Genomic DNA, 24808 nt, shown 5'->3' on the forward strand with positions numbered 1-24808 from the left:
AGTGTATTGGAATACCAGAATACCAGTAGTATAGTGTATTAGAGTACCCATATACCAGTAGTATAGTGTATTAGAATACCAGTAGTATAGTGTATTAGAGTACCAGAATACCAGTAATATAGTGTATTAGAGTACCAGGATACCAGTAGCATAGTGTATTAGAGTACCAGGATACCAGTAGTATAGTCTATTAGAGTACCCATATACCAGTAGTATATTGTATTAGAGTACCCATATACCAGTGGTATAGTGTATTAGAGTACCAGAATACCAGTAGTATAGTGTATTAGAGTACCAGTATACCAGTGGTAAAGTGTATGAGAGTACCAGAATGCCAGTAGTATAGTAATAGTGTATTAGAGTCCCCATATACCAGTAGTATAGTGTATTAGAGTACCCATATACCAGTAGTATAGTGTATTAGAGTACCGGAATACCAGTAATATAGTGTATTAGAGTACCAGTATACCGGTAGTATAGTGATAGTATATTAGAGTACCCGTTGTGTCCTTAAATCATCTACAAGTAATAAATAGTACTTTGGATCCATCCTACTTCCGGTTGATTCTGTATATCCCAGAGCCAGACTCTTACCACGACGGCCTTTACCACGACGGCCTGTATGTGATGAGGATGTTGGGTCCTGCTGTTTCTCTGGGTGCAACTGAGGGATCTGACGGTGAGTCTCTCTGGTCTCTCTGGTCAGGACAACTATCTCCTTGGCTCTGTCCGTCCCTGTGCTGGTACTTTGTGAGAGGAAAGAGGTGGTGAAGGGGGCGGGGGGGTCCTGAACCAAGAGGTCGCTGGGTGACGTCATGGAGGAGACATGCTCACTGGACACTACAGGAAACACACAGATACACAGACAAGAGCTATAGTCAATGCATGTTAAATACATAACAGGTGGCATATATTAACTCTCTGTTCATTATGACTATAATATTGCAGACTTTTTACTCAATAGTTGTGTTTACCCATAGAAATGAGATGCTGTATATTTTGTGTTTACCACTGTTGGCTTGTATTTTCAGCATCCATTTCTTCATCATGAATCGGTTTGCTGGGTTGAGGAGGTACTCTGAGCCGTCTCTTAAGCGCAGACTGAAACACTGTGGTTTCTTAGTGTTCTCTGGGGCTGAGACACATTCTGCACCCGTCAGGGTTAGAGACAGGCCACACACACAGTTCTGGAGGACACAGGGACATTACTGGACAATTGTGTCCATTTGGGACTACTGAGAATACAATTGTCTTCTGAAACATTGTAGAATAAATCACATTTCTGATCACTGTCAACTGGCGTCCCATCTCACAACACAAGGACAAGGACCTTAATGGAATCATTTATAAACACATGGTTTGTATGGATGTTTCAAGATGTAACTATGAAGAGAGAACAAGACAGACATAAACCCATGTCTTATCCTTCAGACAGCGCGACTGTGTTAGTGATGAGCAGGTTGACTCATAACCCGGGTTGATAACAAGTACGTTATCACCCACAGGAAACACAATGACACATGTATGTTATAACCCACAGGAAACACATTGACACATGTATGTTATCACCCACAGGAAACACATTGACACGTATGTTATCACCCACAGGAAACACATTGACATGTATGTTATCACCCACAGGAAACACATTGACACATGTATGTTATCACCCACAGGAAACACATTGACACATGTATGTTATCACCCACAGGAAACACATTGACACGTATATTATAAACCACAGGTAACACACTGAAACATGTATGAAAGACGACAAGTACCAGCAACCCCTATTTGACCTTTTATGTCTGAACTAGCATCCTGCCTTGTCTCACCCTCAGTGTATCCTTTCTGTCTTGGTAGAAGCAGAGTGTCTGTTTGTAAAGCACTGCATGATGGGAGCTCCATGCTCGAGACCTGGCCTAGAATAGACAGACATATTATCTATCTGGAAATATGGCCTAGAAAAGACAGACACATTATCTATCTGGAAACATGGCCTAGAAAAGACAGACACATTATCTAGATGGAGACCAGACCTAGAACAGAAAGACACATTATCTATCTGGAGACCAGACCTAGAACAGACAGACAGACACATTAACTATCTGGAGACCTGGCCTAGAACAGACAGACAGACACATTAACTATCTGGAGACCTGGCCTAGAACAGACAGACAGACACATTAACTATCTGGAGACCTGGCCTAGAAAAGACAGACAGACATATTAACTCTCTGTAAATGTTGTAGATGTTGTAGTGTAGAGAGTAGATTTAATGGCTGTAGTATACAGTGTCAATGTAGTATAGTGTGTACATGATGGAGTATAGAGTTTAAATGGTGTACTGTCTGTAGTATAGAGTGTAAATGGTGTAGTGTCTGTAGTATAGAGTGTAAATGGTGTAGTGTGTGTAGTATAGAGTGTAAATGGTGTAGTGTGTGTAGTATAGAGTGTAAATGGTGTAGTGTCTGTAGTATAGAGTGTAAATGTAGTATAGAGTGTAAATGATGTAGTGTGTGTAGTATAGAGTGTAAATGATGTAGTGTGTGTAGTATAGAGTGTAAATGGTGTAGTGTCTGTAGTATAGAGTGTAAATGGTGTAGTGTGTGTAGTATAGAGTGTAAATGGTGTAGTGTGTGTAGAATAGAGTGTAAATGGTGTAGTGTCTGTAGTATAGAATGTACATAGGGTATAGATTGTAAATGTAATATCGAGATGAAATACTGTAGTATAGAGTGTAAATATGGTAGTATAGAACCTAAATGTTGTATTATAGAGTGTAAATATGGTAGTATAGAACCTAAATGTTGTACTATAGAGTGTACATGTATTATTTTTTTATTTTATTTATTTCACCTTTATTTAACCAGGTAGGCAAGTTGAGAACAAGTTCTCATTTACAATTGCGACCTGGCCAAGATAAAGCAAAGCAGTTTGACAGATACAACGACACAGAGTTACACATGGAGTAAAACAAACATACAGTCAATAATAAAGTATAAACAAGTCTATATACGATGTGAGCAAATGAGGTGAGAAGAGAGGTAAAGGCAAAAAAAGGCCATGGTGGCAAAGTTAATACAATATAGCAAGTAAAACACTGGAATGGTAGATTTGCAATGGAAGAATGTGCAAAGTAGAAATAAAAATAATGGGGTGCAAAGGAGCAAAATAAATAAATTAATTAAATACAGTAGGGAAAGAGGTAGTTGTTTGGGCTAAATTGGGCTATGTACAGGTGCAGTAATCTGTGAGCTGCTCTGACAGTTGGTGCTTAAAGCTAGTGAGGGAGATAAGTGTTTCCAGTTTCAGAGATTTTTGTAGTTTGTTCCTGTCATTGGCAGCAGAGAACTGGAAGGAGAGGCGGCCAAAGAAAGAATTGGTTTTGGGGGTGACTAGAGAGATACCTGCTGGAGCGTGTGCTACAGGTGGGAGATGCTATGGTGACCAGCGAGCTGAGATAAGGGGGACTTTACCCAGCAGGGTCTTGTAGATGACATGGAGCCAGTGGGTTTGGCGACGAGTATGAAGCGAGGGCCAGCCAATGAGAGCGTACAGAGAGCGTGGGTAGTATATGGGGCTTTGGTGATAAAACGGATTGCACTGTGATAGACTGCATCCAATTTGTTGAGTAGGGTATTGGAGGCTATTTTGTAAATGACATCGCCAAAGTCGAAGATTGGTAGGATGGTCAGTTTTACAAGGGTATGTTTGGCAGCATGAGTGAAGGATGCTTTGTTGCGAAATAGGAAGCCAATTCTAGATTTAACTTTGGATTGGAGATGTTTGATATGGGTCTGGAAGGAGAGTTTAAAGTCTAACCAGACACCTAAGTATTTGTAGTTGTCCACGTATTCTAAGTCAGAGCCGTCCAGAGTAGTGATGTTGGACAGGCGGGTAGATGCAGGTAGCGATCGGTTGAAGAGCATGCATTTAGTTTTACTTGTATTTAAGAGAAATTGGAGGCCACGGAAGGAGAGTTGTATGGCATTGAAGCTTGCCTGGAGGGTTGTTAACACAGTGTCCAAAGAAGGGCCGGAAGTATACAGAATGGTGTCGTCTACGTAGAGGTGGATCAGAGACTCACCAGCAGCAAGAGCGACCTCATTGATGTATACGGAGAAGAGAGTCGGTCCAAGAATTGAACCCTGTGGCACCCCCATAGAGACTGCCAGGTGTCCGGACAGCAGACCCTCCGATTTGACACACTGAACTCTATCAGATAAGTAGTTGGTGAACCAGGCGAGGCAATCATTTCAGAAACCAAGGCTGTCGAGTCTGCCGATGAGGATGTGGTGATTGACAGAGTCGAAAGCCTTGGCCAGATCAATGAATACAGCTGCAGAGTAATGTTTCTTATCGATGGCGGTTAAGATATTGTTTAGGACCTTGAGCGTGGCTGAGGTGCACCCATGACCAGCTCTGAAACCAGATTGCAGAGAAGGTATGGTGAGATTCGAAATGGTCGGTAATCTGTTTGTTGACTTGGCTTTCGAAGACCTTAGAAAGGCATGGTAGGATAGATATAGGTCTGTAGCAGTTTGGGTCAAGAGTGTCCCCCCTTTGAAGAGGGGATGACCGCAGCTGCTTTCCAATCTTTGGGAATCTCAGACGACACGAAAGAGAGGTTGAACAGGCTAGTAATAGGGGTGGCAACAATTTCGGCAGATAATTTTAGAAAGAAAGGGTCCAGATTGTCTAGCCCGGCTGATTTGTAGTGTTTCAGATTTTGCAGCTCTTTCAGAACATCAGCTGAACGGATTTGGGAGAAGGAGAAATGGGGAAGGCTTGGGCGAGTTGCTGTTGGGGGTGCAGTGCTGTTGACCGGGGTAGGAGTAGCCAGGTGGAAAGCATGGCCAGCCGTAGAAAAATGCTTATTGAAATTCTCAATTATGGTGGATTTATCAGTGGTGACAGTGTTTCCTATCTTCAGTGCAGTGGGCAGCTGGGAGGAGGTGATCTTATTCTCCATGGACTTTACAGTGTCCCAGAACTTTTTGAGTTAGTGTTGCAGGAAGCAAATTTCTGCTTGAAAAAGCTAGCCTTGGCTTTTCTAACTGCCTGTGTATAATGGTTTCTAGCTTCCCTGAACAGCTGCATATCACAGGGGCTGTTCGATGCTAATGCAGAACGCCATAGGATGTTTTTGTGTTGGTTAAGGGCAGTCAGGTCTGGGGAGAACCAAGGGCTATATCTATTCCTGGTTCTAAATTTCTTGAATGGGGCATGTTTATTTAAGATGGTTAGGAAGGCATTTTTTGATTTCTATGAGGGTGCCCGTGTTTAAGGCTTTGGGAGGTACCTGGTAGGTTCATTGATAATTTGTGTGAGATTGAGGGCATCAAGTTTAGATTGTAGGATGGCTGGGGTGTTAAGCATGTTCCAGTTTAGGTCGCCTAGCAGCACAAGCTCTCAAGATAGATGGGGGGCAATCAGTTCACATATGGTGTCCAGAGCACAGCTGGGGGCAGAGGGTGGTCTATAGCAGACGGCAACGGTGAGAGACTTGTTTTTAAAGAGGTGGATTTTTAAAAGTAGAAGTTCAAATTGTTTGGGTACAGACCTGGATAGTAGGACAGAACTCTGCAGGCTATCTTTGCAGTAGATTGCAACACCGCCCCCTTTGGCAGTTCTATCTTGTCTGAAAATGTTGTAGTTTGGAATTTAAATTTCTGAATTTTCGGTGGTCTTCCTAAGCCAGGATTCCGACACAGCTAGAACATCCGGGTTGGCAGAGTGTGCTAAAGCAGTGAATAGAACAAACTTAGAGAGGAGGCTTCTAATGTTAACATGCATGAAACCAAGGCTATTACGGTTACAGAAGTCGTCAAAAGAGAGCGCCTGGGGAATAGGAGTGGAGCTAGGCACTGCAGGGCCTGGATTCACCTCTACATCGCCAGAGGAACATAGGAGGAGTAGAATAAGGGTGCGGCTAAAAGCAATAAGAATTGGTCGTCTAGAACGTCTGGAACAGAGAGCAAAAAGGAGGTTTCTGGGGGCGATAAAAGAGCATCAAAGTATAATGTACAGACAAAGGTATGGTAGGATGTGAATACAGTGGAGGTAAACCTAGCTATTGAGTGATGAAGAGAGAGATATTGTCTCTAGAAACATCATTGAAACCAGGAGATGTCATTGCATGTGTGGGTGGTGGAACTAATAGGTTGGATAAGGTATAGTGAGCAGGGCTAGAGGCTCTACAGTGAAATAAGCCAATAAATACTAACCAGAACAGCAATGGACAAGGCATATTGACATTAAGGAGAGGCATGCTTAGTCGAGTGATCAAAAGGGTCCGGTGAGTGGAGAGGTTGGTTGGGGGTCACAGCGATTTAGACAGCTAGCCCAGCCATCGGTAGCAAGCTAGCATAGGATGGAGGTCTGTTATTAGCCACCTCTTGCGTTCCGTCAGTAGATTAGTGGGGTTCCGTGTGGTAGAGGGGATTAATCCAAATCACACAACAACAACAAAAATAAAAACAATAGATATAGTTATAGAGGCCCAAGAAGAAAACATAATAATAATAATAAAAATAAATAAATAAATTGTCCGATTGTCTATTCAGATAGCAGCCGATAAGACAGCTAACGGTTAGCAGGCCGCAGATGGGCGTTCAGGTAACGTCGCGACGGAGGAGCCAGCCGGATAACTCCTTCGGGTAGATAACGTCAGCAGTCCAGTTGTGAAGGCCCGGTGGGGCTCCGCGTAGGCAGTAAAACGGGTCCGGATAGGTGACTGCAGCCCAGGAGTGATTGATGGAACTCAGGAGTGATTGACGGAGCTGGCTAGCTGAATAATTGATGTTTGCTCCGGAATCGACGAAAGCCTATAGTCACACGGATAGCAGCTAGCTAGCTGTGAGATCCAGGTATGAATGTCCAGAGTTAGCGGTTGGTTGAAATCCAGGGACATGGAGAGAAAAATTGGTCCGGTATGTTCCGTTCCGAGCTGCGCTGCGCTGCACCGTACAAAACTGGCGATAGATTTTCGAGCTAAAGGATAGCTGATGACCACAAACCGTGGTTAGCTGAATACTAACAATTTGCCAGTAAAGAAGCTAACTAGCTTCTGAACTAGCTTCTGGATTAGCTTCTGGCTAGCTCCTGGCTAGCTTCTGGCTAGTTTCTTATAGAGTGTAAATGTGGTATAGAGTTTAAATATTTTGTATAGAGTGTAGATGTTGTAGTATAGAGTGTAAATGTTTTTGTATAGATTGTAAATGTATTATAGACTGTACATGTAGTATAGAGTGTAAACGTTGAAGTGTAGAGTGTACATTTTGTAATATAGAATTTAAATGTAGCATTGAGTATAAATGTAGTATCGAGAATAAATGTAGTAGAGTGTAAATACAGTGTAGAGTGTAACTATAGTATAGAGTGTAACTATAGAATAGAGTGTAACTATAGTATAGAGTGTAACTATAGAATAGAGTAACTACAGTGTAGAGTGTAACTATAGAATAGAGTGTAACTATAGTATAGAGTGTAACTATAGAATAGAGTAACTATAGTATAGATAGTAGAGTAACTATAGAATAGAGTGTAACTTAGAATAGAGTGTAACTATAGAATAGAGTGTAACTATAGAATAGAGTGTAACTATAGCATAGAGTGTAACTATAGAATAGAGTGTAACTATAGTATAGAGTGTAGCTATAGTATAGAGTGTAACTATAGTATAGAGTAACTATAGTATAGAGTGTAACTATAGTATAGAGTGTAACTTTAGAATAGAGTGTAACTATAGCATAGAGTGTAACTATAGTATAGAGTGTAGCTATAGAATAGAGTAACTATAGAATAGAGTGTAACTATAGTATAGAGTGTAACTATAGAATAGAGTGTAACTATATAGTATAGAGTGTAACTATAGTATAGAGTGTAACTATAGAATAGAGTGTAACTATAGCATAGAGTGTAACTATAGAATAGAGTGTAACTATAGTATAGAGTGTAGCTATAGTATAGAGTGTAACTATAGTATAGAGTGTAACTATAGTATAGAGTGTAACTATAGAATAGAGTGTAACTTTAGAATAGAGTGTAACTATAGTATAGTGTAACTATAGTATAGAGTGTAACTATAGAATAGAGTGTAACTATAGTAGTAGAGTGTAACTATAGAACAGAGTGTAGCTATAGAATAGAGTAACTATAGTATAGAGTATAACTATAGTATAGAGTGTAGCTATAGTATAGAGTGTAACTATAGTATAGAGTGTAACTATAGTATAGAGAGTAACTATAGAATAGAGTAACTATAGTATAGAGTAATTATAGAATAGAGTAACTATAGTATAGAGTGTAACTATAGCATATAGTAACTATAGTATAGAGTGTAACTATAGAATAGAGTGTAACTATAGTATAGAGTGTAACTACAGTATAGAGAGTAACTATAGAATAGAGTGTAACTACAGTATAGAGAGTAACTATAGAATAGAGTAACTATAGAATAGAGTGTAACTATAGAATAGAGTGTAACTACAGTATAGAGAGTAACTATAGAATAGAGTGTAACTATAGTATAGAGTGTAGCTATAGAATAGAGTAACTATAGTATAGAGTCTAACTACAGTAGAGTGTAACTATAGAATAGAGTAACTATAGTATAGAGTGTAACTATAGAATAGAGTAACTATAGTATAGAGAGTAACTATAGTATAGAGTGTAACTATAGAATAGAGTAACTATAGTATAGAGTGTAACTATAGAATAAAGTAACTATAGTATAGAGTGTAACTATAGTATAGAGAGTAACTATAGAATAGAGTAACTATAGTATAGAGTGTAACTATAGAATAAAGTAACTATAGTATAGAGAGTAACTATAGAATAGAGTAACTATAGATAGAGTGTAGCTATAGTATAGAGTGTAACTATAGAATAACTATAGTAGTGTAACTATAGTATAGAGTGTAACTATAGTATAGAGTAACTATAGTATAGAGTGTAACTATAGTATAGAGTAACTATAGTATAGATAGTGTAACTATAGTATAGAGTGTAACTATAGAGTATAGAGTGTAACTATAGTATAGAGTAACTATAGAATAGAGTAACTATAGTATAGAGTGTAACTATAGTATAGAGTGTAACTATAGAATAGAGTAACTATAGTATAGAGTGTAACTATAGAATAGAGTAACTATAGTATAGAGTGTAGCTATAGTATAGAGTGTAACTATAGAATAACTATAGAGTGTAACTATAGTATAGAGTGTAACTATAGTAGAGTAACTATAGTATAGTGTAACTATAGTATAACTATAGAATAGAGTGTAACTATAGAATAGAGTGTACCTATAGAATAGAGTGTAACTATAGAATAGAGTAACTATAGTATAGAGTAACTATAGAATAGAGTAACTATAGTATAGAGTGTAACTATAGTATAGAGTGTAACTATAGAATAGAGTAACTATAGTATAGAGTGTAACTATAGAATAGAGTAACTATAGTATAGAGTGTAACTATAGTATAGAGTGTAACTATAGAATAGAGTAACTATAGTATAGAGTGTAACTATAGAATAGAGTAACTATAGTATAGAGTGTAACTATAGTATAGAGTGTAACTATAGAATAGAGTAACTATAGTATAGAGTGTAACTATAGTATAGAGTGTAACTATAGTATAGAGTGTAACTATAGAAACTAGAGTAACTATAGTATAGAGTAACTATAGAATAGAGTGTAACTATAGAATAGAGTGTAACTACAGTATAGAGAGTAACTATAGAATAGAGTAACTATAGTATAGAGTAATTATAGAATAGAGTAACTATAGTATAGAGTGTAACTATAGCATATAGTAACTATAGTATAGAGTGTAACTATAGAATAGAGTAACTATAGTATAGAGAGTAACTATAGAATAGAGTAACTATAGTATAGAGTGTAACTATAGAATAGAGTAACTATAGTATAGAGTGTAACTATAGTATAGAGTGTAACTATAGAATAGAGTAACTATAGTATAGAGTGTAACTATAGAATAGAGTAACTATAGTATAGAGAGTAACTATAGAATAGAGTAACTATAGTATAGAGTGTAACTATAGAATAGAGTGTAACTATAGTATAGAGTGTAACTATAGAATAGAGTAACTATAGTATAGAGTGTAACTATAGAATAGAGTGTAACTATAGTATAGAGTGTAACTATAGAATAGAGTAACTATAGTATAGAGTGTAGCTATAGTATAGAGTGTAACTATAGAATAGAGTAACTATATTATAGAATGTAGCTATAGAATAGAGTAACTATAGTATAGAGTGTAACTATAGAATAGAGTGTAACTATAGTATAGAGTGTAACTATAGAATAGAGTGTAACTATAGTATAGAGTGTAACTATAGTATAGAGTGTACCTATAGAATAGAGTGTAACTATAGAATAGAGTAACTATAGTATAGAGTAACTATAGAATAGAGTGTAACTATAGAATAGAGTGTAACTATAGAATAGAGTGTAACTATAGTATAGAGTGTAGCTATAGAATAGAGTAACTATAGTATAGAGTCTAACTACAGTAGAGTGTAACTATAGAATAGAGTAACTATAGTATAGAGTGTAACTACAGTATAGAGCGTAACTATAGTATAGAGCATAAATATAGTGTAGAGGGTAAATGTTGTAGTGTCTGTAGTATTGTGCAGTACATACTATACATGTGTCTAGCACAGAGTGTAAACATTGTACTATACAGTGCACATGTGTTGTAGAGTGTAAATCTTGTAGTGTATAGTGTAAATGTTTTAGTATAGAATGTAAATGTAGTATGTAGTGTAAATGTTGGAGTGCAGAGTGTACCTTTTGGAGTATAGAGTGTAAATGTAGCATTGAGTGTAAATGCTGTAACGAGTGTAAATGTAGCACAGAGTGTACATTTTGTATAGTGTGTAAATGTAATATAGATTGTAAATGTTGGGCATAGTGTAAATGTTGTATTGAGTGTAAATGTAGTATAGAGTGTAAATGTAATATAGAGTGTAAACCTAGTATTGAGTGTAAATGTAGTATTGAGTGTAAATGTAGCACAGAGTGTAAATGTAATATAGAGTGTAAATGTAGTATAAAGCATAAATGTAGTAGTATCGCTTGTAAATGTAGTATAAATGCAATATCTGTTGTATTGTTCCCCTCTCACCTTCTTCCCTCCCAGCTGCAGCTTGTGTTTCCTCTCCAGAGTTCCCTCCATCGTCTGCAGCTCAGACCCACTCCCATTCTGATGACAGGTTTGAAAGAAATACATGACCAAAGAGATCAACACATCCTAATATCAGCTAGAGATCAATACATCCCAATATCAGCCAGAGATCAATACATCCCAATATCAGCCAGAGATCAATACATCCCAATATCAGCCAGAGATCAACACATCCCAATATCAGCCAGAGATCAATACATCCCAATATCAGCCAGAGATCAATACATCCCAATATCAGCCAGAGATCAACACATCCCAATATCAGCCAGAGATCAATACATCCCAATATCAGCCAGAGATCAACACATCCCAATATCAGCCAGAGATCAATACATCCCAATATCAGCCAGAGATCAACACATCCCAATATCAGCCAGAGATCAACACATCCCAATATCAGCCAGAGATCAACACATCCCAATATCAGCCAGAGATCAACACATCCCAATATCAGACAGAGATCAATACATCCAAATATTAGCTAGAGATCAACACATCCCAATATCAGCCAGAGATCAACACATCCCAATATCAGCTAGAGATCAACACATCCCAATATCAGCCAGAGATCAATACATCCCAATATCAGCCAGAGATCAACACATCCCAATATCAGCCAGAGATTAATACATCCCAATATCAGCCAGAGATCAATACATCCCAATATCAGCCAGAGATCAATACATCCCAATATCAGCCAGAGATCAACACATCCCAATATCAGCCAGAGATCAACACATCCCAATATCAGCCAGAGATCAACACATCCCAATATCAGCCAGAGATCAACACATCCCAATATCAGCCAGAGATCAATACATCCCAATATCAGCCAGAGATCAACACATCCCAACCAGACACAAAAATGTCACTTTTATTCACTCGCTAACTAGCTGACTAACTAGCTGACTAACTATAATAACTAGAAGACTAACCAGATGACTAACCAGCTGACTAACTAGCTGACTAACTATCTGACTAAATATATACCTAACTAGCTGACTAACTAGATATCTAACTAACTGACTAACTAGCTGACTAAACATGTGCCTAACTAGCTGACTAAATATATGACTAACTAGCTGACTAAATAGCTGACTAACTAGAGGACTAACCAGACTTACCAGATGGCTAACCAGATGGCTAACAAGATGACTAACTAGCTGACAAACTAGTTGACTAACCAGAGCACTAACAAGACCAACTAAATGACTAACCAGATGGCTAACCAGATGACTAACTAGATGACCAACTAAATGACTAACCAGATGGCTAACCAGATGACTAACTAGATGACTAACTATATGACTAACCAGATGGCTAACCAGATGACTAACTAGATGACTAACTATATGACTAACCAGATGGCTAACCAGATGACTAACTAGATGATGAACCAGATGACTAACTAGATGACTAACTAGCTGACTAACTAGTTGCCAAACTAGAGGACTAACTATACTAACTAGCTGACTAACTAGTTGACTGACCATATGACTAACTAGACTAACTATATGACTAACCAGATGACTAACTATATGACTAACTAGTTGACTAACAAGATGGCTAACCATATGACAAACTAGCTGACTAACTAGTTGACTAACCAGAGGACTAACTAGACTAAGTAGATGACTAACCAGATGACTAACTAGATGACTAACCAGATGACTAACTAGATGACTAACCAGATGGCTAACCAGATGGCTAACTAGCTGACTAACTAGTTGACTAACCAGAGGACTAACTAGATTACTAACCAGATTACTAACTTAATGAACAACTAGCTGACTAACTAGTTTACTAACTAGAGCACTAACTAGACTAACTAGATGACTAACTAGATTACTAACTAGCTGACTAACTAGTTGCCAAACTAGAGGACTAACTATACTAACTAGTTGACTAACTAGTTGACTAACCATATGACTAACTAGACTAACTAGACTAACTATATGACTAACTATATGACTAACTATATGACTAACTATATGACTAACTAGTTGACTAACCAGATGGCTAACCATATGACAAACTAGCTGACTAACTAGTTGACTAACTAGTTGACTAACCAGAGGACAAACTAGACTAAGTAGATGACTAACCAGATGACTAACTAGATGACTAACCAGATGGCTAACTAGCTGACTAACTAGTTGACTAACTAGTTGACTAACTAGAGGACTAACGAGATTACTAACCAGATTACTAACTCAATGAACAACTAGCTGACTAACTAGTTTACTAACTAGAACACTAACTAGACTAACTAGATGACTAACTAGATGACTAACTAGATTGCTAACTAGTTGACTAACTAGATGACTAACCAGATGACTAACCAGATGACTAACTAGATGACTAACTAGCTGTATGACTGTGTTGTCTTTTCCTCCAGGTCACCCTCCATAGTGCCACATTGTCCCCCTGTGGCCAGTCTCTGTCTCTGCTCCTCCAGGCCTCTCACCATAGTGCCACATCGCCCCCCTGTGGCCAGACTCTCTCCATGCTTTTCCATCACACCTTCCAGAGTGCCACAACTTGTAGCTCGCTGATTGTTTCCGTGCAGACCCATGTGGACAGACAGCAGACTCATTGATGGGTCCTGGAGAGAGGGGAGAGGTCCTCTCAGGGTCAAGATTGACATTCACTGAGTTTATTTAAGTATTTGCTGAATGGAGTCATTTGTCTGTTACTGTCAAGAGAAAATTGATAACAGTTGTACATAAAAAAGAGTGAAACAGTGATAAGAGATACAACTAAGATGCAGTAGAGACAGCAGAATAGAGACAGTAGAGTAGAGACAGTAGAGTAGAGACAGTAGAGTAGAGACAGCAGAGTAGAGCCAGTAGAGTAGAGACTGCAGACTAGAGACAGCAGAGTAGAGACAGTAGAGACAGTAAAGTAGAGACAGCAGAGCAGAGACAGTAGAGTAGAGACAGCAGACTAGAGACAGCAGAGTAGAGACAGTAGAGTAGAGACAGCAGACTAGAGAAGGTAGAGAAGAGACAGCAGAGTAGAGACAGCAGAGTAGAGAAAGTAGAGTAGAGAAAGTAGAGTAGAGACAGCAGAGTAGAGACAGTAGAGACAGTAGAGTAGAGACAGTAGAGACAGCAGAGTAGAGACAGCAGAGTAGAGACAGTAGAGTAGAGACAGTCGAGTAGTAAACATCCAGGTGCATCCCAAGTCCAAGGCCTCCCACCGTGTGCTCATCACTCCTCCAATCAAAGTGCTCAGATGAAGAAAAGGCGGGTCCTTACAGTCATCAGCAGAGTAGAGACAGTAGAGTAGAGACAGCAGAGTAGAGACAGTAGAGTAGAGACAGTAGAGTAGAGACAGCAGACTAGAGACAGCAGAGTAGAGATGGTAGAGACAGCAGAGTAGAGACAGTAGAGTAGAGACAGCAGAGTAGAGACAGTAGAGTAGAGACAGCAGAGTAGAGACAGTAGAGTAGAGACAGCAGACAAGAGACAGCAGAGTAGAGACAGTAGAGACAGCAGAGTAGAGACAGTAGAGTAGAGACAGTAGAGTAGAGACAGCAGGGTAGAGACAGTAGAGTAGAGACAGTAGAGAGTAGAGACAGCAGAGTAGAGACAGCAGAGTAGAGACAGCAGAGTAGAGACAGCAGACTAGAGACAGCAGAGTAGAGACAGTAGAGACAGTAGAGTAGAGACAGTAGAGTAGAGACAGCAGAGTAGAGACAGTAGAGTAGAGACAGCATAGTAGAGACAGTAGAGTAGAGACAGCAGACTAGAGACAGCAGAGTAGAGACAGTAGAGACAGCAGAGTAGAGACAGCAGAGTAGAGACAGTAGAGTAGAGACAGCAGACTAGAGAAGGTAGAGAAAAGACAGCAGAGTAGAGACAGCAGAGTAGAGACAGTAGAGACAGCAGAGTAGAGATAGTAGAGTAGAGACAGTAGAGTAGAGACAGCAGACTAGAGACAGCAGAGTAGAGACAGCAGAGTAGAGACAGCAGAGTAGAGACAGTAGAGTAGAGACAGTAGAGTAGAGACAGTAGAGACAGTAGAGTAGAGACAGTAGAGTAGAGACAGTAGGGTAGAGACAGCAGAGTAGAGACAGTAGAGTAGAGACAGCAGACTAGAGACAGCAGAGTAGAGACAGTAGAGACAGCAGAGTAGAGACAGCAGAGGAGAGACAGTAGAGTAGAGACAGCAAACTAGAGAAGGTAGAGAAGAGACAGCAGAGTAGAGACAGCAGAGTAGAGACTGCAGAGTAGAGACAGTAGAGTAGAGACAGCAGAGTAGAGACAGTAGAGTAGAGACAGCAGAGTAGAGACAGTAGAGTAGAGACAGTAGAGACAGCAGAGTAGAGACAGTAGAGACAGCAGAGCAGAGACAGTAGAGTAGAGACAGTAGAGACAGTAGAGCAGAGACAGCAGAGTAGAGACAGCAGAGTAGAGACAGCAGGTAGAGACAGTAGAGACAGCAGAGTTGAGACAGTAGAGACTGCAGAGTAGAGACAGCAGAGTATAGACAGTAGAGTAGAGACAGAAGAGTAGACAGTAGAGTAGAGACAGTAGAGTAGAGACAGTAGAGATAGCAGAGTAGAGACAGTAGACAGCAGAGTAGAGACAGTAGAGACAGTAGAGTAGAGAAGGCAGAGCAGAGACAGTAGAGTAAAGACAGTAGAGACAGTAGAGTAGAGACTGCAGAGTAGAGACAGTAGAGACAGCAAAGTAGATACAGTAGAGTAGAGACAGCAGAGTAGAGACAGTAGAGACAGCAGAGTAGAGACAGTAGAGACAGCAGAGCAGAGACAGTAGAGCAGAGACAGCAGAGTAGAGACAGCAGAGTTGAGACAGTAGAGACAGCAGAGTAGAGACAGTAGAGTAGAGACTGCAGAGTAGAGACAGCAGAGTATAGACAGTAGAGTAGAGACAGAAGAGTAGACAGTAGAGTAGAGACAGTAGAGTAGAGACAGTAGAGTAGAGACAGTAGAGATAGCAGAGTAGAGACAGTAGACAGCAGAGTAGAGACAGTAGAGTAGAGAAGGCAGAGCAGAGACAGTAGAGTAAAGACAGTAGAGACAGTAGAGTAGAGACAGCAGAGTAGAGACAGTAGAGACAGTAGAGACAGTAGAGTAGAGACAGTAGAGACAGCAGAGTAGAGACAGCAGAGTAGAGACAGTAGAGTAGAGACAGTAGAGTAGAGACAGTAGAGACAGCAGAGTAGAGACAGCAGAGTAGAGACAGTAGAGTAGAGACAGCAGAGTAGAGACAGTAGAGACAGAGGAGAGACAGAAGAGTAGAGACAGTAGAGTAGAGACAGTAGAGTAGAGAAAACAGTAGCTCAGTGATCTCTGAGGTCAAAGTCAGTGAGCCTGTCAAAAGTAGACCTCACCTTTGGACAACCTGTGTCCTCCATCTTCTCCTCCTCATCCTCTTCCTCCTCCTCTCTATACTGGTAGATATATCTCTTCTGGTCCTCCATTTCCGGTAGCTTGACTGGTTCTGCTGCCGTTTCATTGACCAGTGCTGTTGTCCTCCAGGGTTGGTCCTGACTAGGGAAAGCTGCCCAGGACCTCATGTCTCTGTTAGCCAGCATAGGGAGCTCTTCTCTGGAGTTAGGGTCTTGGCTAAAGCCCTGGTCTTGGTTCTGGTGCTGGTTGTACCCCAGTAGGGTTTGGAGGGATGAGGGGAGTGTGAATTCAGCCACCAGAAGGTTAGGGGCAGAAGTTGTTATCAGCTTTCTGTAGGGGGTAGCCTGGGGCTGGGCCTGGGGGGGTGAGAGGGGGTCTGTGGTCAGTCCTGGGGTGTTGCTACTTCCCCCCTCCTCCTCCTCTTGGTGTGGCTGGTACATGATGTCAGAGGAGATACTCTGTCTGTAGCCATTGCTATGGTTCCAGATGTCCTCCAGCTCCTCCTCTACCTCCTCAAACTGCTGGTGGTCTGGATGGATGGTGAGGTCGGGGTCGACCGGATCAGAGTCGAGTTCTGTCTCTGTCTGGTGGTGTCTGTTTCTGGGTGTTGTTTTTGTCTCTGGGTGGGCAGGAGCTGGGGTTGCTGTGGGATTTCCCCTGGGTGTGGACACATCCTCCATACGCCCCTCCTCCAGAGACACTAGCCTCCCCACCACAGTCCTCATGGGCTGGGGCTCTTGGAGAACATCAGGTGCATTGAGCTTCAAGCTCCCAGAGTTGGTGACACCAGAGATGCCAGAGTCCATTGAGTCTTGCATCATACTCCCTAACCCACTGACCTTCAGATTCACAACCATCTGAGAAGCCTGGCTGGTCTCCTGGAGGTCAACACTCTCTCTATGGGTCTTCAACCTATGATGGTACTGGTGTCCATTGAGGTCCTGAATGAGGCACTCGTGGTTCTGATAGGCTGAGGATGGACAGGGGTCCTTGTGCTCATGGTTCTGATAGGCTGAGGAGGGACAGTGGTCCTTGCTCTCATGGTTCTGATAGGCTGAGGATGGACAGGGGTCCTTGCTCTCATGGTTCTTATAGGCTGAGGATGGACAGGGGTCCTTGCGCTCATGGTTCTGATAGGCTGAGGAGGGACAGGGGTCCTTGCTCTCATGGTTCTGATAGGCTGAGGAGGGACAGGGGTCCTTGCTCTCATGGTTCTGATAGGCTGAGGAGGGACAGGGGTCCTTGCTCTTTACAATGGGACTTCTACTAACCATGGTCATTTCCATGTAATTGTAATGGTCTCGGTTCATTGGAGTGGGACTCTTTGGGCAATAAGCTGTGATTGGTGGTTGCTTGCTGAAGATGAGCTCCGACCACTCCTGCTCAGGCTCCTGGAGTACGGTCTGGATCTGTGTTAGGGATAGGTCATTGCTTGATACGTTCTGATCCCAGTCCTCATCCAGGGCAGGAGGAGGAGGAGGAGGAAAATCTGTATCTAGATTAGACAGAGGCTCCAGCTGAATAGCCTGTGTCAGTGGCTTTGTCTGTTTTAGTATTTGTGTCGGTGTCTGTCTCAGTAGTGGCTGTGTCTGTGTCAGTAATGGTTGTGTCTGTGTCTGTATCTTTGTCAGTAGTGGTTGTGTCTGTGTCGGTAGTGGTTGTGTCTGTGTCAGTAGTGGCTGTGTCAGTGTCAGTAGTGGCTGTGTCTGAATCTGTGTCATTGTTTCATATCTGTAAGTAGTGACGGCCTCATTATCTGGTGCTCTGTGCGTGTCTGAGGGAGGGGAGCGGGTATGTTTGAAAGAGCTGAGGGCTGCATGTGTCTCTGTGTGAGGGTTGGGATTGAGGTTTGGGTTGGAGGTTCCCCTGTGTTCTGGGAGTCCTATAGTGATGACATCCTGTATACTGGGGATCAACCTCATGTCTTTGGAGAGGTCGAAGGTCAAAACAGACCCCAGAGACAGGAACCTGCAGTGGCTCCTCACCTGGCCCCTGGGTGGAGCTATAGAGACTGCCTCTGTCACTGCATAGGGGCTGACAGTGGACACCCCAGAACATTCATCTTCAATATCCCTGGCCAATGGGTTATCCATGTAGTCCACGAGTTCCACCCCCTGCCCTGGGCCCACCCCGTCGGCCTTTAATAGGCTCTTCTTCTTCCTCCGGCCCTCCTTCATTGGCCAGGTCTGGGTGTCGTACAGCGTGATTTGCTGGGGTGCAGCTTCAGCAGGACATGCCACCTCTGTCTGCTCCTCCCCCTCTACAACCATGATTTTCTGAATGGTGTGGCGGCCAGCGTCTCTCTTCCTTCTCCTCTTCTTGCTCCTTATCTTTAGACTAGAAAAGATGGAGGTGTTCTTGGGCAGGGAGGAGGGGAAAGAGACGCAAGATTGAGGAGCCCTGGAGGAGGAGGGGGATGAAGAGGAGGAGGTCTTGGTGTGGAGGCGGGGCAGTAACATACTCTCGTATGCAGGAGCTGATGTCATGTTGTTGTCCTTTAAATAGAGGAGGACAGAACACAGGTTTAGACAGGAGAGGAGGAGATATGAGTAGAGACAGGGGTAGAGAGGGAAGGGAGAGGAGAGGAGTGGAGAGAGGATATTAGACAGGAAAAGAGAGAGGAGAGGAGACAGTGATAGAGAGGAGAGGAGACAGGGATAGAGAGGAGAGGAGACAGGGTTAGAGAGGGAGAGGAGAGGAGACAGGGTTAGAGAGGGAGAGGAGAAGAGACAGGGATAGAGAGGGAGAGGAGAGGAGACAGGGATAGAGAGGAAGAGGAGAAGAGACAGGGATAGAGAGGGAGAGGAGAGGAGACAGGGATAGAGAGGGAGAGGAGAGGAGACAGGGTTAGAGAGTGAGAGGAGAGGAGACAGGGTTAGAGAGGGTTGGAGACAGGGATAGAGGGAGAGGAGACAGGGATAGAGAGGAGAGGAGACAGTGATAGAGAGGAGGAGACAGGGATAGAGAGGAGAGGAGACAGGGATAGAGAGGAGACAGGGATGGAGAGGGAGGGAGAAGGAGGAGGGAAGAGGAGGAGAGAGGATATTAGATAGGAATGGAGAGGGAGAGGAGAGTCCTAGGGGCGGAGATAAGAGAGGAGACAGGGAGGAGAAGAGACAGGGTTAGAGGGGCGAGGAGAGGAGACAGGGTTAGAGAGGGCGAGGGGAGGAGACAGGGATAGAGAGGGAGAGGAGAGGAGACAGGGTTCTTCTTCCTCCGGCCCTGAGACCCTGTGGACCTGCAGTGGCCCCAGAGCTACATGCATAGGGGGCTGACAGTGGACACCCAGAACATCTTCTTCAATGAGTGAGAGGAGAGGAGACAGGGTTAGAGAGGAGAGGAGAGGAGACAGGGTTAGAGAGTGAGAGGAGAGGAGACATGGTTAGAGAGGAGAGGAGACAGGGATAGAGAGGAGAGGAGACAGGGATAGAGAGGAGAGGAGACAGGGATAGAGAGGAGACAGGGATGGAGAGGGAGAGGAGAAGGGAGGAGGGAAGAGGAGGAGAGAGGATATTAGATAGGAATGGAGAGGGAGAGGAGAGGAGGGGCGGAGATAAGAGAGGAGACAGGGAGGAGAAGAGACAGGGTTAGAGAGGGCGAGGAGAGGAGACAGGGTTAGAGAGAGCGAGGGGAGGAGACAGGGATAGAGAGGGAGAGGAGAGGAGACAGGGTTAGAGAGTGAGAGGAGAGGAGACAGGGTTAGAGAGGGAGAGGAGAGGAGACAGGGTTAGAGAGGAGAGGAGACAGGGTTAGAGAGGAGAGGAGACAGGGATAGAGAGGAGAGGGGACAGGGATAGAGAGGAGAGGAGACAGGGATAGAGAGGAGAGGAGACAGGGATAGAGAGGAGAGGAGACAGGGTTAGAGAGGGAGAGGAGACAGGGTTAGAGAGGGAGAGGAGACAGGGTTAGAGAGGGAGAGGAGAAGAGACAGGGATAGAGAGGGAGAGGAGAGGAGACAGGGATAGAGGAAGAGGAGAAGAGACAGGGTTAGAGAGGGAGAGGAGACAGGGATAGAGAGGGAGGAGAGGAGAGGGTTAGACAGGGATAGAGAGGGAGAGGAGAGGAGACAGGGATAGAGAGGGAGAGGAGAAGGGACAGGGATAGAGAGGGAGAGGAGAGGGAGACAGGGATAGAGGAAGAGGAGAAGAGACAGGGTTAGAGAGGGAGAGGAGACAGGGATAGAGAGGGAGGGAGGAGAGGAGACAGGGATGGAGAGGGAGAGGAGAAGAGACAGGGATAGAGAGGGAGAGGAGACAGGGATAGAGAGGGAGAGGAGAAGGGATAGAGAGGAGACAGGGATAGAGAGGGAGAGGAGAGGAGACAGGGATAGAGGAAGAGGAGAAGAGACAGGGATAGAGAGGAAGAGGAGAGGAGACAGGGATAGAGAGGGAGAGGAGAGGAGACAGGGATAGCGAGGGAGAGGAGAAGGGACAGGGATAGAGAGGGAGAGGAGAGGAGACAGGGATAGAGGAAGAGGAGAAGAGACAGTGATAGAGAGGAAGAGGAGACAGGGTTAGAAAGTTGACAGTATTGGACAATTATGTTTCATATTGTGAGATTGTTAGTGCAAATGGTTATCAGGGCAGAGAGCCTCATGCAGCATTCCTCTGCTAACAGAATATGTGTCCCTAATGGCACCCTATTCCCTACCCTGGTTAAAGTAGTGCACTATGTAGGGAATATACACTCAGTATACCAAACATTAGGAACACCTTCCTAATATTGTGATGATACACATTTTTTACTTGTTTTTTATTTCACCTTTATTTAGCCAGGTAGGCCAGATCACGTTTATTTAGCCAGGTAGGCCAGATCACCTATATTTAGCCAGGTAGGCCAGATCACGTTTATTTAGCCAGGTAGGCCAGATCACCTTTATTTAGCCAGGTGGGCCAGATCACCTTTACTTAGCCAGGTAGGCCAGATCACCTTTATTTAACCAGGTAGGCCAGATCACCTTTATTTAACCAGGTAGGCCAGATCACCTTTATTTAACCAGGTAGGCAAGTTGAGAACAAGTTCTCATTTACAACTGTGATCTGGCCAAGATAAAGCAAAGCAGTTCGACACAAACAACAACAGAGTTACACACGGAATAAACAAACATACAGTCAATAATACAGTAGAAAAATCTATATACAGCATATGCAAATGAGGTAAGATAAGAGAGGTAAGGCAATAAATAGGCCATGGTGGCGAAGTAATTACAATAGAGCAATTAAACACTGGAATGGTAGATGTGCAGAAGATGAATGTGCAAGTAGAGATACTGGGGTGCAAAGGAGCAAAATAAATAAATAAATACAGTATGGAGACGAGGTAGGTAGATAGATGGGCTGTTTACAGATGGGCTATGTACAGGTGCAGTGATCTGTGAGCTGCTCTGACAGCTGGTGCTTAAAGCTAGTGAGGGAGATATGAGTCTCCAGCTTCAGTGATTTTTGCAGTTTGTTACAGTCATTGGCAGCAGAGAACTGGAAGGAAAGGTGGCCAAAGGAACAATTGGCTATGGGGTGACCAGTGAGATATACCTGCTGGAGCGCATGCTACGGGTTGGTGCTGTTATGGTGACCAGTAAGCTGAGATAAGGCAGGGCTTTACCTAGCAGAGACTTGTAGATGACCTGGAGCCAGTGGGTTTGGCGACGAGTATGAAGCGAGGGCCAGCCAACGAGAGCGTACAGGTCACAGTGGTGGGTAGTATATGTGGCTTTGGTGACAAAACGGATTTGTTGAGTAGAGTGTTGTAGGCTATTTTGTAAATGACATTGCTGAAGTCGAGGATCGGTAGGATGGTCAGTTTTACGAGGGTATGTTTGGCAGCATGAGCGAAGGATGCTTTGTTGTAAAATAGGAAGCTGATTCTAGATTTCATTTTCGATTGGAGATGCTTAATGTGAGTCTAGAAGGAGAGTTTACAGTCTAGCCAGACACCTAGGTATTTGTAGTTGTCCACATAATCTGAGTCAGAACCTTCCAGAGTAGTGATGCTGGACGGGCGGGCAGGTGTGGGCAGTCGGTTGAAGAGCATGCATTTAGTTTTACTTGCATTTAAAAGCAGTTGGAGGCCACGGAAAGAGTGTTGTATGGCATTGAAGCTCGATTGGAGGTTTGTTAACACAGTGTCCAATGAAGGGCCAGATGTATACAGAATGGTGTCATCTGCGTAGAGGTGGATCAGAGAATCACCAGCAGCAAGAGCGATATCATTGATGTATACGGAGAAAAGAGTCGGCCCGAGAATTGAATCCTGTGGCACCCCCATAGAGACTGCCAGAGGTCCGGACAACAGGCCCTCCTATTTGACATACTGAACTCGGAGAAGGTACGGTGTGATTCGAAATGGTCGGTGATCTGTATGTTAACTTGGCTTTCGAAGACCTTAGAAAGGCAGGATAGGATAGATGTAGGTCTGTAGCAGTTTGGGTCTAGAGTGTCTCCCCCTTTGAAGAGGGGGATGACTGCGGAAGCTTTGCAATCTTTGGGAATCTCAGATGACACCAAAGAGAGGTTGAACAGGCTAGTAATAGGGGTTGCAACAATGTTGGCAGATAATTTTAGAAAGTGAGGGTCCAGATTGTCTAGCCTGGCTGATTTGTAGGGGTCCAGGTTTTGCAGCTCTTTCAGAACATCAGCTATCTGGATTTGGGTGAAGGAGAAATGGGGGAGGTTTGGGCGAGTTGCTGTGGGGAGCCAGGGCTGTTGAGCAGGGTCGGGGTAGCCAGGTGGAAAAGCATGGCCAGCCATAGAAAAATGCTTATTGAAATTCTCAATTATAGTGGATTTATCGGTGGTGTCAGTGTTTCCTAGCCTCAGTGCAGTGGGCAGCTGGGAGGAGGTGCTCTTATTCTCCATGGACTTTTCAGTGTCCCAAAACTTTTTGTAGTTAGTACTACAGGATGCAAATTTCTGTCTGAAAAAGCTAGCCTTTGCTTTCCTAACTGCCTGTGTATATTTGTTCCTAACTTCCCTGAAAAGTTGCATATCACGGGGGCTATTCGATGCTAATGCAGAACGCCACAGAATGTTTTTGTGCTGGTCAATGGCAGTCAGGTCTGGAGAGAACCAAGGGCTATATCTATTCCTGGTTCTACATTTTTTGAATGGGGCATGCTTATTTAAGATGGTGAGGAAGGCACTTTTAAAGAATAGCCAGGCATCATCTACTGACGGGATGAGGTCAATATCCTTCCAGGATACCCGGGCCAGGTCGATTAGAAAGGGCTGCTCGCAGAAGTGTTTCAGGGAGCGTTTGACAGTGATGAGGGGTGGTCGTTTTACCGCAGACCCATTACGGATGCAGACAATGAGACAGTGATCGCTGAGATCTTGGTTGAAAACAGCAGAGGTGTATTTGGAGGGCAAGTTGGTTAGGATGATATCTATGAGGGTGCCCGTGTTTACGGATTTGGAGTTGTACCTGGTGGGTTGATTGATCATTTGTGTGAGATTGAGGGCATCAAGCTTAGTTTGTAGGATGGCTGGTGTGTTAAGCATGTCCCAGTTTAGGTCACCTAGTAGCACGAGCTCTGAAGATAGACAGGGGACAATCAATTCACATATGGTGTCCAGGGCACAGCTGGGGGCAGAGGGTGGTCTATAGCAAGCGGCAACAGTGAGAGACTTGTTTCTCGAAAGATGGATTTTTAAAAGTAGAAGTTTGAATTGTTTGGGTACAGACCTGGATAGTAAGACAGAACTCTGCAGACTATCTATGCAGTAGATTGCAACACCGCCCCCTTTGGCCATTCTATCTTGTCGAAAAATGTTATTGTTAGGGATGGAAATTTCAGGATTTTTGGTGGCCTTCCTAAGCCAGGATTCAGACACGGCTAGGACATCCGGGTTGGCAGAGTGTGCTAAAGCAGTGAGTAAAACAAACTTAGGGAGGAGGCTTCTGATGTTAACATGCATGAAACCAAGGCTTTTACATTTACAGAAGTCAACAAATGAGAGCGCCTGGGGAATAGGAGTGATGCTGGGCACTGCAGGGCCTGGATTAACCTCTACATCACCAGAGGAACAGAGGAGGAGTAGGATGAGGGTACGGCTAAAGGCTGTCAGGACTGGTCGTTTAGTGCTTTCAGAGCAGAGAGTAAAAGGAGCAGGTCTCTGGGTGTGAGAGACATCATGTACAGACAGGAGTATGGTAGAATGTAAGTACATTGGAGGTAAACCTAGGCATTGAGTAATGATGAGAGAGATATTGTC

At 43.1% G+C, this 24808-nt stretch overlaps 1 protein-coding gene across 10 annotated transcripts in view; it reads right to left on the bottom strand.

The window, feature by feature from the left end:
- Positions 1–24808, bottom strand: part of LOC112223211 — a 107150-nt gene that overhangs the window by 22263 nt on the left and 60079 nt on the right. For 7 of the 10 annotated variants that reach the window (XM_042305715.1, XM_042305710.1, XM_042305708.1 and 4 more), the window contains 6 exons: positions 16580–19093; positions 13686–13823; positions 11159–11236; positions 1836–1922; positions 1010–1187; positions 595–840 (listed from right to left, as the gene is read on the bottom strand). In XM_042305715.1, coding sequence (XP_042161649.1) covers positions 595–840; positions 1010–1187; positions 1836–1922; positions 11159–11236; positions 13686–13823; positions 16580–19093 — 3241 coding nt within the window. Of the gene's footprint in view, positions 1–594; positions 841–1009; positions 1188–1835; positions 1923–11158; positions 11237–13685; positions 13824–16579; positions 19094–24808 lie in introns of those variants that run through there. The other 3 variants (XM_042305709.1, XM_042305711.1, XM_042305714.1) reach the window with 3 other exon arrangements.

Source organism: Oncorhynchus tshawytscha, linkage group LG24, assembly GCF_018296145.1.
Source record: "Oncorhynchus tshawytscha isolate Ot180627B linkage group LG24, Otsh_v2.0, whole genome shotgun sequence".
Classification (NCBI taxonomy): Eukaryota; Metazoa; Chordata; class Actinopteri; order Salmoniformes; family Salmonidae; genus Oncorhynchus; species Oncorhynchus tshawytscha.